Raw genomic sequence first — 14,857 nt, 5'->3', positions numbered from 1 at the left:
GGACCGGAGGAGTATTAAAATTAGACTAGCAGAGACAGGAGCCGAGGATGAAGAAGCATAAACCTTTTTTTAAAATAAAAAAATTTAAATGAAGTGGGTTTTGTTGAGGACCAATGATATGCTTTTAAACATAGAAAGCATTTATAGGAGAATTTATAGATTACCCACTAACAAGATTTTCATATTGACAGCAAAATTCAAACTTACGATGTTATAGGTTATAAACTGATTCTTTGCTAACTAGATTAACTTTTTTTCTTGTACAAAAATTGGTGTAGCAGTATAAGCTACAACAGATCACTTTGTTATCCCAAAAAAAGAGAGAGAATTCGTGGTTCGTGACCCGCCAAAGCCCAGGGTGGCTTTGGGCTCAGTTTTCACCCACCACTTTGTTGGGCTTCATTTTCTGGGTCTTTTGAGCCCAACTTCAATCTCCTATCTCCGTCTTCCTCAAGGCCCCACCAAGAAGCTTGCGTGGGAGACAGGTTTTTACCATGGAGCGATTGAGCCGAGTAACTCTAAAATTTCAAAAGGAATCTTCAGCAAGCCCTCTTTTCCAACTAAGATGATTCATAAGAAAACGTATGAATCAGTTAAAATACCAGCTAATGCTCCACTCAAAAGCATAAAGCGAGAGTAAAAGATTCATATCTCCGAACCTGGGGACATTAGCTGTTATAATATCCACAAATGGGCCCCCTGTTAAGTCGTCAAGAAATTATGCCTCCGGTGAATTTATTTTTTCCCAGTTCATAATGTGGCTTCTCTGACGTATAAATAATCCAAGGGCATGGATCTATCTGACCTAAACATAAATGTTGGGATGGAATGGTGCGTAGGCTTTTTCAGAAGGACTGTGAATGATTGAGACTGAGACTGAGATTGAGGAGAGTAAAAGAAGCTTCTGGGAGTACCTCAAAAGCAGTATCGATCAAAGTTAAAGAAAAGTTAAAATATGGGAATGTCCCACGTATATTTGTTTGGTCTCCTCCATGGATCTTTCTTACCCTCAACGATACAATTCCATTCAAACAAGTCTGAAGAGAAAGTCACAGTCTCAGACCGGCTCTCTTCAAGTAAAGCTATGTGTTTATTTTCCATACCCTCACTTTAATTTCTCCCCACTCTCCCTGCTTTGTCTTTCAACTTCATCCATCCTTCAAAAGCAGATTTCTTGCTCCACCTTTCTTTATACATACCCTCACCAACAAGATGCAGTCAAAATTTAAAAATAAGGAGGATTAAAAGTAAAATGGATTAATTATAGTTTGTCCTCATTTTGATCTTGATATGTATAGGTTTAAATTATAGGTTTTGGTTTTGCAATAGGTAAAATGGTCCAGATACTCATTAAAATATATGGACTAATATTTTAGAGGGAATGAAATTTGAGAAATAAAAACTTATAACTTGACACAACATGGAACGAAAAGAAAATGAGAATAAATTATGAAGACCAAATATTTATTCACCCAATTATAATATGAAAATGATATGAATTTGGAACCCTGAAGTACATGGGGGAAAAATGGTAAAATTGTAGTTTGGTTGGTTGAATCCAAACATAGGCCGACCGAATAGTCCGGGAATCAAGTAACTGGTAATGCCAGTGAGCCTTATTTTCACCCATTTGCCCATTTCTGGGCCAATTGCAAGCAAACTCACCACCTTGATGGGCCACACTGGGTAAACCAGAGAATCCATCCGCCCGTCCACGTGTCCCTCTTCTATTTGACGCCTCACAAGTCACAAGAATGACCCTTTGAGCAAAACAAAGCAATCTTGCAGTCTCCTCCCACGTCATCCCACCATGCAACCCTTGAGGACACGCTGTGCTTTTCAAGAATGGATCGCCCTGTGCTCAGGGAAGCCATCTTATGCCGATGTGCTACAATAAATAAATAAATAAATAAAACATCCTAACTATCTGGGCAGAATAAATAAAATTTTCTAAGTAATTAATCAAACTTATGTAATTAAATTTTTTATCAAAAATAATTCCAATGTTTTATGAAAAAACAACTAATTTTAGCTAAATTCATTAATTTTTATTTATAATTGATAGAAGGGAGTATGGTGTAAGAATGATGAGAGAGACGTTGGGTACGAAGATATTTTGGCAGAGGAATTAAATTAACATAAAAAAAAAAAAGCTGGAAAGCATGTGTTATGAGTAAAAGAAGAACCGGAGGGGGGCAGGTGGCGACAAAGAATGGGGTATACCCCGTATCATTTGTTTGTGAAAATGGTAACAGTTTTCCACTGTTGTGTATAAGAGGGCCCCCATTTTGGACATCCAACTTACCCCTCTTCGTTTCTTCACTTCCTTCGTTATAAGCCTCTGCTCTGTGTAAATAATTATTGTTGTTATTATTATTATTATTTAAAAATTTAAAAATAAAAAATAAAAGCGTCTTCTCTGCTCTGCTCTTTGTTGCTCTCTCTCTCTCTCAAATCTGCGTTGGACCTATCAACATTCTCTTTTTCGATTTTTTTCCACTTTTGACCACATCTCCATCCTTGTTATTTCCTCGCCAACGCTGATATCACATTATGACCCCTCTATTTTAAATAATAAAAAATCAACCCCTACATTCTTTGCTTGTTCCATTTCCATTCCACGTTGTAAGAGCTAAGGGCTCCACTTTCACTTCTGTGGATAACAGGAATTATATTGGAAAATTTGATCCAAATATAAAGATCTCTGGGAAAACTAGAAAGGAATAGTGGATCCAGAGAAGATATTGACATTGGTTTGGTGACAAAAGGATAAACAATTTAATGTAAACCTAACCCTATCTTAGTGGGCCCCACCCAAAGAAAAAATCATAGCCCGATCTTCATTATCTAAATCTAGGGAAGAATATCTTCTTACACTAATTTTTTTTTCCTTTTCAAAAATAATTATCACGATTCAAGTGAATTATGCTCTAGCATTCTCGGATTAAATTAGAGTAGCTCTCTTGATAATATTTTTTATATTCACAAATTTGAACCCGAGACTTCACGATTAAAGGTGCTAAACCCATGTACTAGAATCAAGCTGCTACATCCTTTCAATTTTTCATTTTCTTTTTGTTAGGCTCTTTGCCTAGTACACAAGTCACTACTAGCCTTTTTTCTTTTTTGGCCTGAATGAGTCACTAGTTTCGGGGCTTGCATTTCACTTGTAATTTATTAGGCATTCCGAGTTCAACCATTCCCGATGCATATATCCTAGGTGCTTCCATTCTATATCTCCAGACTCAAAAAATAAGGTAAATTTTTAAAATGAATTTTTTTATAAGATAATATTTATTTTTGTCTAAATATTTAATGAGTTTTTTTAATTTTATTCCAATACATTTTCTTTATTCTTTAATTCATTGATTACATTTTTTTACCTATTCTCTTCATTAATAAAGGTATATTAGGAAAAATAAATATATGCCTGACATATTTATTGTTTTACATTGATTTTAATTAATTTCTTGATAAATGTGATAAATAAAGTTTAGCTTATATTTTGAATTAGGGGAGTAGCTTTTAATGATTAAACACTTTTTAAAAAAATATTTATTTGTTTTAACTTAATTCAAGTTTCCACGTAATGTACATTTTTCAAATATAATTTATGTCATTAATATGTGTAGGTTAATAATGTTTGTCTTCTATAAAAGAATAATGAAGAAGATTGTATTAAATAATAATAATATATGTTAATTAAATCAGAAAGCATAATGAGAAAATGGGGTTTGTGTAACTTAACTTGTGCAATTTATTTTTCTTTGTATATAATAATTTTCATTTATGCAATGTGCAACTCAATTTTCTTTTATGCAAATATAATACTTTTACATGTAAATCATCTTCTCTATGTATAAATTAATCTCTTATATTTAAATAATATTTTGTACAAATTATCTTTTCTTTATATAATTTATCTTTCTTTATGTGTAATTAATCTTTTTTATACAATTAATTATTTTAAAAATTATTTATCAATTAAATTTGTAACGATGAATTTATCACGTTTTTTAAAGAATAATAGGGAAAAGTCTGAATAAAATAACACTTACAGTTTCAGTCCAGAAAATAAATAAATAAGACTACTACAGTTACTTTTGATGGAATGACGTAAATAGCCTCATATAAAGGTAACTGACGCGACTATTGCTTCCTCATCTGCGAGCAGAGGCTTTTGCCGTTAGGACAGCGAGTCCCATTTACAAAAAGTCGTGCCTCTTCTTCTCCTCATTCGTTCCCTCAATTCCATCTCCATGTCTCTTTCCTCTTCTCTTTCCTTTCACTTTCAGACCAAAATACCCTTCTCCCCACTTCTCCTCCTTCCTTAACCCCTCCCTCACCACTGCTTCACAAAACCAACCACCTTATATCTCTCTCTCTCTCTCTCGGACATGGCCAAGTCCGCCCCCACGGCGTCCTTTCCGGCCATCAAGCCCGAACACTACGCCCACAGTCCGGTTCACTACGCCGTCGTTTTGTCCGACCACACCACCCTCTCTCGCCTTATATCTTCCCTACCTCGACTCGCCGATCCCGCTCATGTCCGTACAGAGTCTGACTCCCTCTCTCAGGAGCAAGTCGCCGACAAGATCTCTGCCGTTCTCGACCGTCGTGATGTTCCTTTCAGAGAGACCCCTCTCCATCTCGCTGTCCGTCTCAACGACGCCTTCGCCGCTCGCGCTTTGGCCACCGCTGGGGCTGACGTCTCCTTGCAGAATTCGGCTGGATGGAATGCCTTGCAGGAGGCGCTATGCCGCCGGAACTCTGACATTTCTCTCATCCTGCTACGCCTTCACCACCGCTCCGCTTGGGCCAAGTGGCGGCGGCGGCTGCCTCGTTTGATTGCTGTGCTGCGCCGCATGAGGGATTTCTATATGGAGATTTCTTTTCACTTCGAGAGCTCTGTGATTCCGTTTGTAGGTAAGATTGCTCCGTCTGATACTTACAAAATCTGGAAGCGTGATGGTAATTTACGCGCCGACACGTCGTTGGCGGGCTTCGATGGTTTGAAGATTCAGCGTGCTGATCAGAGCTTCCTCTTCCTTGGTGATGGTGATCAAGCGCATGATGTTCCCTGCGGTTCTTTGCTGGTTATTAACCGCGACGATCGCAAAATCTTCGATGCCTTCGAGAATGCAGGTGCTCCGATGAGCGATTCTGACGCCGCCGGCTTCTGTTCTCAGACCAGCGTTTACCGACCTGGCATGGATGTCACGAGGGCTGAATTAGTTGGCAGAACAAATTGGAGAAGACAAGAAAAGACGGAAAGCGTGGGCGAGTGGAAGGCCAAAGTGTACGAAGTCCACAATGTAGTTTTCAGTTTCCGGTCACGAAAGGTGGCCAGCGGAGATACTGACGTGCTGGGAGCGAGCAGGTGCTTCCATTAGAGCTAGATGAAGACGAAGACGGTTTTCTTGTGGCGGAGAATCCGAGTTTTGGTTTGTCAATGCCTGACAGGAGAAGACACAGTAGCTTCGTTCGAGAGGAGAGGGAGTGGGTCCCCATGGGGAGGAAAAGCGTGGACCTACCATCTATGGCGGCCCCACCGCCGCGAAGGTCTGCCGCAAACGTTACAGTGGCGACACCACAAACTAAGGAAAAGGAGTATGTGAGAAGTTTACGGCCGTCAGTGTGGCTAACGGATCAGTTTCCGTTGAAGACTGAGGAGCTCTTGCCGTTACTCGACATTTTAGCCAACAAGGTCAAAGCGGTGAGAAGGATGAGAGAGCTGCTCACCACCAAGTTTCCGCCAGGGACATTTCCGGTGAAGGTAAGGCCACTGTAATGGCGTATGATAAAAATGCATCATGATTGAAATTTTTTTATTTCGTACTATTTTTTTTAATTACTATTATTTTTATATTTTCTATCATCATTTTAAATTAAAATTGTGGGAGTAGAGCCCATTAGTCTCTTCGATGGGCAAGGAGCTAACTGTGCGGGCGTGCTTTACTGTCACGGGTTACCAATTAGGGTTTGCATCGCAACTTTTAAGAAGAGAATAGTCTTAAAAGGGATGATTTGAGTCCATGGAATAGGATAAATGTAAGGGAGCTATGTAGATTGGGGGCCTCTGAGCTTTATGCAGTGGTGGATGATAGTGAAAATTGAAAAGAACTCGCACGGCAGCACAGGAGGAGGGGAAGTAAAACGTTTTTGTACGCCGGGTCTTAATTACGGATTGAAATTAAGTTTTCGGAGGAAACTGAAATGCAGTTCAAGTTTTGCATCTTGAAGTTAAAAATTGAAGGAAAGGCGTTTTACTTGGCAATATCTACTCATTTGTTTCCGTCAAGTGGAAAAATTTATTGCAATCAGATCTTTTTCCAAGAATTTCTCCCAAGTTATAACTATCCCCCCAAAAAAAATGTTTTTTAAAGCTATTTTTAGGCTAATGTTCTTATTATTAGTTGTGTTTTTCACCTTACATTCTCTTTATTTCATCTGGATTTTTGGGGAGGGTGGTGGTGTTCTTTTTTACTTTTTAGGCTTGCGCACCGTGACAAAGAGACTGAAAAGCCCTCTGATTTCTGGAGAGGCTTTGGTCGAGTGTGATGTGACAATGACACGGTCCTCTCTGATCAACAAGATCTGGATCAAAGGTACTCATTGGTCGTGGGGCCCAAACCATCCGAGGTGCCTTGTTCCTTGGATAATGTCACTGGTCCCACCTAAAGTTGACCTGGCACTACCACCACGAGGAGGTAGGTCCAATGGTTCTGGTTATGAACCATGCCCACGGCCATGTCGGGTAGCTGATTATTGATTGCCTCGCATTCCCACAAACAGTTACAGATATTAATACTCTCACATGCAAATAGACAATTGAATTGATTGAATTTATGAATATTGGTCTTGCAAAAGATGGATTATTTATTGATTAGGTTTTGATGGCTGCTTTTTTTGATTTGTTTTGGTGTGGCAGCTGGCCATCCCCGTGGTCCCTACAGTGAGAGTTGTAATTACATTCACCAAGTTCGTTGAGCTTCAACCTGTGGAGCAATTTTACACTCCTTTCTCAAGTCCCAGACATTTGCTCAATGCTGGGAGAGATGAACATCATAAACCAGAAACCTCCAGGAACTATTCCTTCACATCATCATCTTCAACTTCTTCCTCCTCCTCATCTGTGGCATCCACATGGCTGAGACGAAATAATAGCCAGAGTAAACAGCAGCAAAGAAGCACTTCGGTGGCGTCGGACTCGGACCCCTTTGCCATTCCTGCTGGATATACATGGTCCAGCGCGGATGACAAATCACGGAAAATGAAGAAATCTAAATCTGTGAGGAAGACCAAGTAGAGGTTGAATCATAACAAAAGGGAATCTGACTTGGAAAAGAAGCGGTCAAGAGAGACGGATGGTATATTTTTTTGTGGGTACGTGATTTTCACAATTGTTGCCCCCAGAACAATGTAGATATATCCCATCTAATTTTTTTTTTCAATCATCTGAATGGTAGAAGAATGATGTTCATAGGAGAGAGATTTCGCAGCAAATGAGTTAGTGTATTCATCCGTTCTTTACATTTTATTGTTCATACAGTTCGTTCAGAAAGTATCTCGTGTAGAATTCATATTGTTCATTTCTGGATTTGGAGCTGCAGAAAGAGAAAGGAACCTACCTGATGCATGCAACTTTATGGCACGCTTCAATTGTTCACGCCTTGATTATGGCCAAGCACATCCGACTCTTGTGTGGCGATTTTTGTTTTCTGTTCCAATTTGGTGATTAAAATTGTTGACAGATGTGCTCCGGATAGATAAGTATTCATCTCTAAAGGCATTGGGAATTGTTTAGCTGTAAAAGTAGTACTTGAATTAAATTAAAAACAAGAGTATCCTTCAATTTCCATGATAAATTTGCATACTGAATGATTAGTACTTGCCCCTTTTAGAGCCGATGAACCGGGATCTCGTCTCACAAAATTTTAGTACAATTTTCCTATATCGTCATCCGTATATGAAGAGTGATTGAAAGGATCAGGAACGCACCAGAAACCAGCAAATATGGAGATACGAGTACCCTGTCATGTTGTGGCTTTGCGGACCACAATCAATAGACAAGAATGATTTTCAAGCATAAAGTACCAGAATCATCAATTTAGGGATCTAGCAGCTTGTTCAAAGCTTCAAAAGTCAAAGCATCCTTCCAAAAATCGACTAGTGAGCGGTAGGCATTACGAGGTACTAAGAAGTACATAGTATTCCTTACACAGAAATTTATGTCTAAAGCTTAAAAAAGCAAATAAAAATTTGGGTCAAGATTAAATTAATGCCAAAGTATAGTAACGTAAATATTTTACACACATTCTTAATAAAATTTATATGTTGAAAAGACTAGATTCATTGGGTTGATGGAGTATTTGATTTCCCTTTAACTATATACATGGCCCCAAAATTGCCGTATTGTTGGAAACAACTCTTAAAATCAAAAGTTTGAATCTTGTGCATAAAATGATCATATTGAAATAACCAACTTAGTTAAACTCAACAATATTGGAATTTATCCTAAATTGTTTTGTATATTTGAATTTATTTTATCGGCATATTTCTTTTGAAGAAAAGTCTTGCATTTGACTCAACTTATGGGACCAGACTGTGTGTGGGGTGGAACAAGATTGCCAGTAATTGTAAGTGTGATTGTGTTTGGAGGAGAAAGCAGGCGATTCATTTGACTGGAAATAGCGCCCAAAGTGTGAGCTTTACTGTGAATGTAACCTTGTGGTACAACATTTGAATGAATCTGCCATTTGACCTTGAACTTTTGTGTCTGTCTCTCCATACATAAACGTAACCTTCCCTTCTTCCTTAGCATTAAAGTCATTCTCCCTCTAATCTTTATCCCTTTTTCTGCCTTCTCTTTTGCTTTGCAATGCAATCTTGGACCCCATCTTCAATTCCCCAATCCATTAAAGCACTCTTCATTATTCACCAACAAGCATCTTATACTCCACGTTTCTTAAAGTTTTGTATTTTACATAATATTGTCAACATATCTATGACCATTTCAAAGAAAATAAATATCTGTTCTAGCATAGAAAATTGAACTAAATAAATAAAACACGTTTTGGCGGATTCATGTTTTGCTATATAGCTGTAGTTTCAAATGATGAGTGATAAATAAAGTATAATTGAGAACAATGCAGGACATGGTCAATAGCAAGTGTTTAGCACACTTATTCACTTTATTACCAAGCGACCCTCCATTATTAGAAATGGACCGACATAATGCCGACATTATTGGAAATAATTCATTTAAAAATCTCTGCATAATCTTTAGGTCTTGTCAAGTCACTAATTTAGTGTGAATTTCACATATTCATTTTATTTATTTTAAAAAAAGTAATTCTAAAATGAGATGAATATATGATACTTATTGTTTAACAAATTTATAGTAGATTTGCAACCTAATAATATAAAAGCTCCTTTTAAGTGGAAGGTTGTGGATTTAATCCTGTTTATAATATTAAATCATTGATATTTGTCCTTCTAATTTAAAAAAAAGCTAATACTTGATTATTAGTGCATTTTACTTACTTATATTAATGCATCCCTTTTAGGCCTTTTTTTAGACAATGCTCTTTAGATTTAGAATTAAGGTGTAATCTTTTAATTAATTTTTAATTTTTATGTTTAGAATGTGAGAAAATATCATCATTGAATGAAAATCGCGCATGACATGAGTATTACTTTCCTCTGAAACTATAGGTGGTTTGTAAACATTACACAAAAAGTTTAATTAATGAATTGTATTATTTATGAACAAGAGCTACTATGAATTGTTCATGTTGATTAGAACTTTTCGACCACTAGTTGATATTTATTGCTTTTCATTGGAAAAAACAAGAAACTTAGAGAATCTAACCTGAATAAGTTATAAAGGTGGTTCAGATGCATACCAAGGCCGAAGGGAATCCAGTTTCACTAAATTGTGGTGTGACAGTTAACCCAGAAGGCTGGCCAAAGCATCTGTGCCTATGTTAATGAGATAAGGTTGAGAAATAGACCTTTTTTAATAATGCAAGATGCCTGATGCCTCCAATACTCAGACTTTGCTTAGTCACAAGGAAATGCCCAAATCAAGTGAGTTGGCATATCACAACACATAGTGGCCAAAAAAAAAAAGCAATGAAACAGGTCATCTAACTCATCTAACATCTCTCTCTCTCTCTCTCTCTCTCTCTCTATTTAGGTTCCAAGTTGATTCAGCCCTCTGTTCTGTTTTGTTCTTTCTCCTCTTGATTGCTCCATCAAGCTTCTTCTCCACTCTTCTTCAATCCAAGGTACTCTTTTGGTTCCTCTGTCAAATCTTTTTGGTTTGGTCAATGTTTGTAAATTTGTGATCTTTTCAGGTTTTACCACATGGGATTTGAATATTATAAGTACTTCCATTTTCCGTTGAAAAGATCTATCTCTGTATCATTCTGATAATCTGAAGTTCTACCTGTCACCTCTAAACTTGTTAATTTGAAGACTCTTTGTCAAGTTTGATTCGCAAGTTTAAATATTTCTGAAGTTTACTGAGATGGGTTTTGAATATTTTCAAGTTTTTCACTGTCCATTGAAAGACCCCTCCATGTAGTAAACCAGTATAAGCTAAAGTCCTTTCTTTCATTGCCTAAACTTTAAATTTGAAATCTTTTTGAAGATTTACGAGATGGGTTTTGCATATCTATAACAATATCATTCTTCAATGAGAGATCTGATCTCTTCAAGAATGAAACTGATAATAAAAGAACTTCATCCTGTTTCCACCTAAACCCATAGAAAGGTATTGAGTATTTACAAGTATCTCATCTTCCATTGTTAGATCTGTGCGAAACTGATGGTCCCAATTTGTTTCTGTCAAAACCAAAACATGTGAAGCATCAAAAGAAATGGAGAGCGAAGCACCAAGTTGGGCAGATCAATGGGGTGCTGGAGGCATAGGGGCAATGAACGAAGAAGACACAGGATCCCAAAAAGACACAGACAAGAAGAACAAGAATTCAGACGGTAAGGGCGGTTTTGCTCCAATACAAAAGATTAAAGGCGGTGTCAAATGGATCAAAAACCAGTGTAAGAGAAAAAGTACATCCAAGTAATTAGTATTTCTATATCATCATGCTATTCTTTTAGAAACACCATCATGTGCGCTTCTAATTCTGTGCCAAAACCCAACTTGTTCAAGAATCACTGAAGATATTGTGTCTATTATTAAAATACATAATAAATAGAAAGATGAGATTCTCATGAAGATAAGTCTATATTGAACCTTCCATTATTTCATTTTTTTCCCCCATCCAACTTACCTTTAAGGGGAAAAACATAACTTGATTGCGTTTTTCCTTTTTCTTATTCCTCAATCTGTGTGTCACAAGGTGATTTGAATGATTGAAAGGGCAAAAACCGTTGCTTCCGGGTGAAAAAACCATTATGGATAAGAAGGACAAGGTTTGTGGCATAACACTTCATTATTGACGACCACACAGCATTATAATATAAACTCCTTTTCATAATTGCAACTACACTTGATTGAACCACGAAAACGAGAACTGCATACTGGATCTAAAGGCAACTGGAAAGAGATAATTATACATGCATATAGAAGAAGAAAAAAATCTATACATAATTATAGTTGTCTGTGTGTTTTTGTGTGTGTATTTGTCTGTCTTTATGCAAATATCAGCAGAGGATTGATCGAAAAATCTTTGATCTCTTCAGAAACATGATAAAGAGCGGACGAACGAAGGAATTTGCTAGAATATCTGTTTGTCTCCAATGTACAATTTGGCAATTCAAACTCCCATTTGACCGTCATTCAACTAACTTCATCCGGTGTTGTGTCCCAATATTACTTTTCGTGAATGAAAAACAAAGTTCATCGTTTTATTAAAGAAATAAACATGAGGATGTCCTCCCCGCAAGGCGTCTGTCTAGTCTTGGCCAACAAGAAAGAGTAAGATGTCTAGTCAAAATATTAAATGACGTTTTTTTTAATTCCTATAATTTTAATAGTTTTCTTATAATTTGAGAAGGCATTGTAAAATCTCCCTCTAATCAATAGGAATATTTTTTTTTGACCAGCAATAGGAATATTATTGGAATACGGAAATGCTCTTGAATAAATACAGCAATCTAATAAGTGGCTTACTTTCATTCAGCTAAAATACAAATTTTCTTTAAGAAAGCACGGGCCAAGTGTTGCTAATGACGCACAATCACGTGTTAATTACATATTATTGCTTATTTTCAAGGAATTTTTTGTGAATGAATATAACAAATAAATGTAAAGAAAGTATTTTGTTGAAATAAAAGAACCTTCAGACGACACTCAAAAACGCAAAAAGAATTCATCTGCGAAATCATAAAATAAAACTATATTAATTCACTGGATTCAATTCAAGTTAAAAGATAACGGACATGGTCAAAGTCTCGGGCAGTAAAATTACTTAAATCATAACTAATAAACACGTCATGCATTGATCGGCGACGGCGACGGCGTCGGCAGAGAATTTACACTTCATGATGTTATTTACAGAGGCCAGACACCAAAATATGATTTGTGTCTACTGAGATCCAAAGGTGTTTTCTCCACTGTAAGTCATGTAAAGGAAGCCATCCTCATCCTTATTTTCTTCATAAATAGCAGACATTAAGGCTGCAACCCCATCAGAAGCAGTAAACTTAGTTCACACAGACACGGCCATAAATGCCCCAAAAAAAAAAAAGAAAAAGAAAAGGAAGGCATTAATCGGCCATGGCCACTTACCAGTTGGAGGTAGAGTGTTATTGATGAAAACAAAGATAGCCTTCTCTGCACTGAGCTTAATCCTTTTACGAACCACATAAACAAACTGACCCACTGTCAAATCAGCTGGTACAAGGTATCTACATTCATCAAGAGAGATGCGTTAGATTTTACATATCCCTTTAAAATAGCCTAAGCCATTTGGTAGGATTCATCTCTGGCGTTGAATACCTTCAATTAACTTTTCGCATATTAGTCTAATAATAAGGGGCAACGCACGTAGTAAGTTTATTTTTCATAGAGTCAGATCATCAATATTTACATCCTAAATTTATTCAATCAGGGAGAGAACATACAATCGCTAGATGTCCAAAAATTACAAAAGGTATCAGAATCAGAAAAATTAGAATAGCCATTCCTCACCAGCATACAACATGCACTCTTCAGAAATAAATTACCAGAAATCAGATTTTGCATTGATTCCAACCCTTTACTTTATGCAAGATGAACACACAAATTTGATGAAAAGATAAAGTAGTTCAGTCATACAAGCAGAAAACATTCCATTTATGTTGTCATCTGGTGTGGATTCAACTTGAGGACATTCCGATAGAGCCAGTGATTGACAAAAGATTTGGAAATCGTTTCCTAAGACTTATGGCCGACAATCTAGGAAGGGAAGTAGCATAGAGAGGACTAAAACCAGTTGTTTAGAGATTTATCCTGAGGTTTATAACCATCAAGGCTAAAATGGTGATAGATAGGTCAGGGTATGTGTACCTAGAGGCTTGGGCAGTGTTAGTAGGGGAACTGACTACTTTTTGGGTATAAGATCACCCGTGAGTTCTGACCTGTCGAAAGTCCAGAATCACTGTGTTGTGAGTCCTTTGTTCTGTTTCTTGTTGATTTGTAATTGTTATTTTGATTGCAATTTGTGTATCTAGGTGTAAAACAGTAAAAGGCTCAGGAGTTTAGCTTGATCCCGCTGTTTCTCTTGTAATATGATTTAGTTATTTAATAATAGAAATATCAAACCCAGTTTCCATCATTCTTGGCTGTCCATTTTTGGTTTTAGTCTTGCCATCAGCTATTTATAGTAGTGGGTCCTAACCAAATCCAACTTTAGCCAAAATCCGCAGACATCAGGCATCATGATATCAACCTGCTCATCAATCTCAAACTAATGCTAAACTTTTCACTAACAACACAATTCTTAAACAAATCAGAGTCCATTATCATCATATATCACCACAACCAGCAACATCATCAGCCAGTACCAAGGAACCTACATCCCATGAGATCCCCTCGCGAGTGCTCCCTTAAATGATGCATCAACTTCCAGATATTTTCACAATTCAAATCAATAAAACAATAGAAAACAGAAATATATAAATATCCGAGGAAAGCAACAAGTAAAACAATGTAGTCCTAAGAAAGCAAGAAGATATTCTCAAATATAAAATCTAATTAGAGAAACGGAATGGTACAAGTAATAGAAAAGCTCTTACTTCTTCTTATCAATGTCAGGGATTCACTTCTTTCAGCTTTCTCCACAATCACCTGCACAGCATCCCCAGGTCAAACAATTGTGCCTCGCCCCGGGGGGGGGGGGGGAAGGAACCAATGAGCACATAATATATACTGACTATAATCTTACAGGTATTCTATCAGGATACTTCTCTCTGATGCGAGAAGCTTCAGCCTGCCTTCTTTCTGAGATGAAAGAAACGAGAAAGTTTAATTCATTGATACTCGAAACAGAGATATTTAAAAGTAAAATATTGCATCAAAACATATAGCCTTTAAGCTTGGACCCAAGGTCATCACAGAAATAACTCCAACCAAACGTAATACCACCTGCTTGATATTCATCCCCAAAACAAAAGGGTAGTGATGGGATTCAGAGAAATTTAACACAATTGAAATCACAACCTAGTCAGTTCAACTTTTAAAGTATATCCTCTTCTTCCAAAGACCGTAACATTATTTAAGTCCAAATTACTTCTTTAATTAAAATATGAAATTAGGACGGATTGATTCCGACAATTCCGATCAGTAGAATCTTTTCTTGGGGGGGAAAAAGGAAAGAAAGGTAAATTCTACAGGAACAACATGAAT

The 14,857-nt window shown here is 37.0% G+C and overlaps 1 protein-coding gene and 1 pseudogene across 1 annotated transcript; one reads left to right on the top strand and one right to left on the bottom strand.

Annotated features, from left to right (window-relative positions):
• The first annotated feature begins 1,035 nt into the window (after positions 1 to 1,035).
• LOC114739032 (ankyrin repeat domain-containing protein 13C-like) lies at positions 1,036 to 7,564 on the top strand. The gene is given in 5 exon segments (XM_028927099.1): positions 1,036 to 1,048; positions 2,093 to 2,098; positions 4,296 to 5,366; positions 5,369 to 5,776; positions 6,932 to 7,564. Coding segments are annotated over 3 exon segments (1,755 nt in total). The 5' UTR covers positions 1,036 to 1,048; positions 2,093 to 2,098; positions 4,296 to 4,397; the 3' UTR covers positions 7,310 to 7,564.
• A 4,776-nt stretch (positions 7,565 to 12,340) lies between these two features.
• LOC114739033 (autophagy-related protein 8C-like) lies at positions 12,341 to 14,516 on the bottom strand (annotated as a pseudogene).
• Positions 14,517 to 14,857: the final 341 nt, after the last annotated feature.

The sequence above is a fragment of the Neltuma alba genome, unplaced genomic scaffold (genome assembly GCF_004799145.2).
Source record: "Neltuma alba isolate B1F8T4 unplaced genomic scaffold, ASM479914v2 tig00013745_pilon, whole genome shotgun sequence".
Taxonomy (NCBI): domain Eukaryota; kingdom Viridiplantae; phylum Streptophyta; class Magnoliopsida; order Fabales; family Fabaceae; genus Neltuma; species Neltuma alba.
This window is presented reverse-complemented; position numbering and strand designations above follow the sequence as displayed.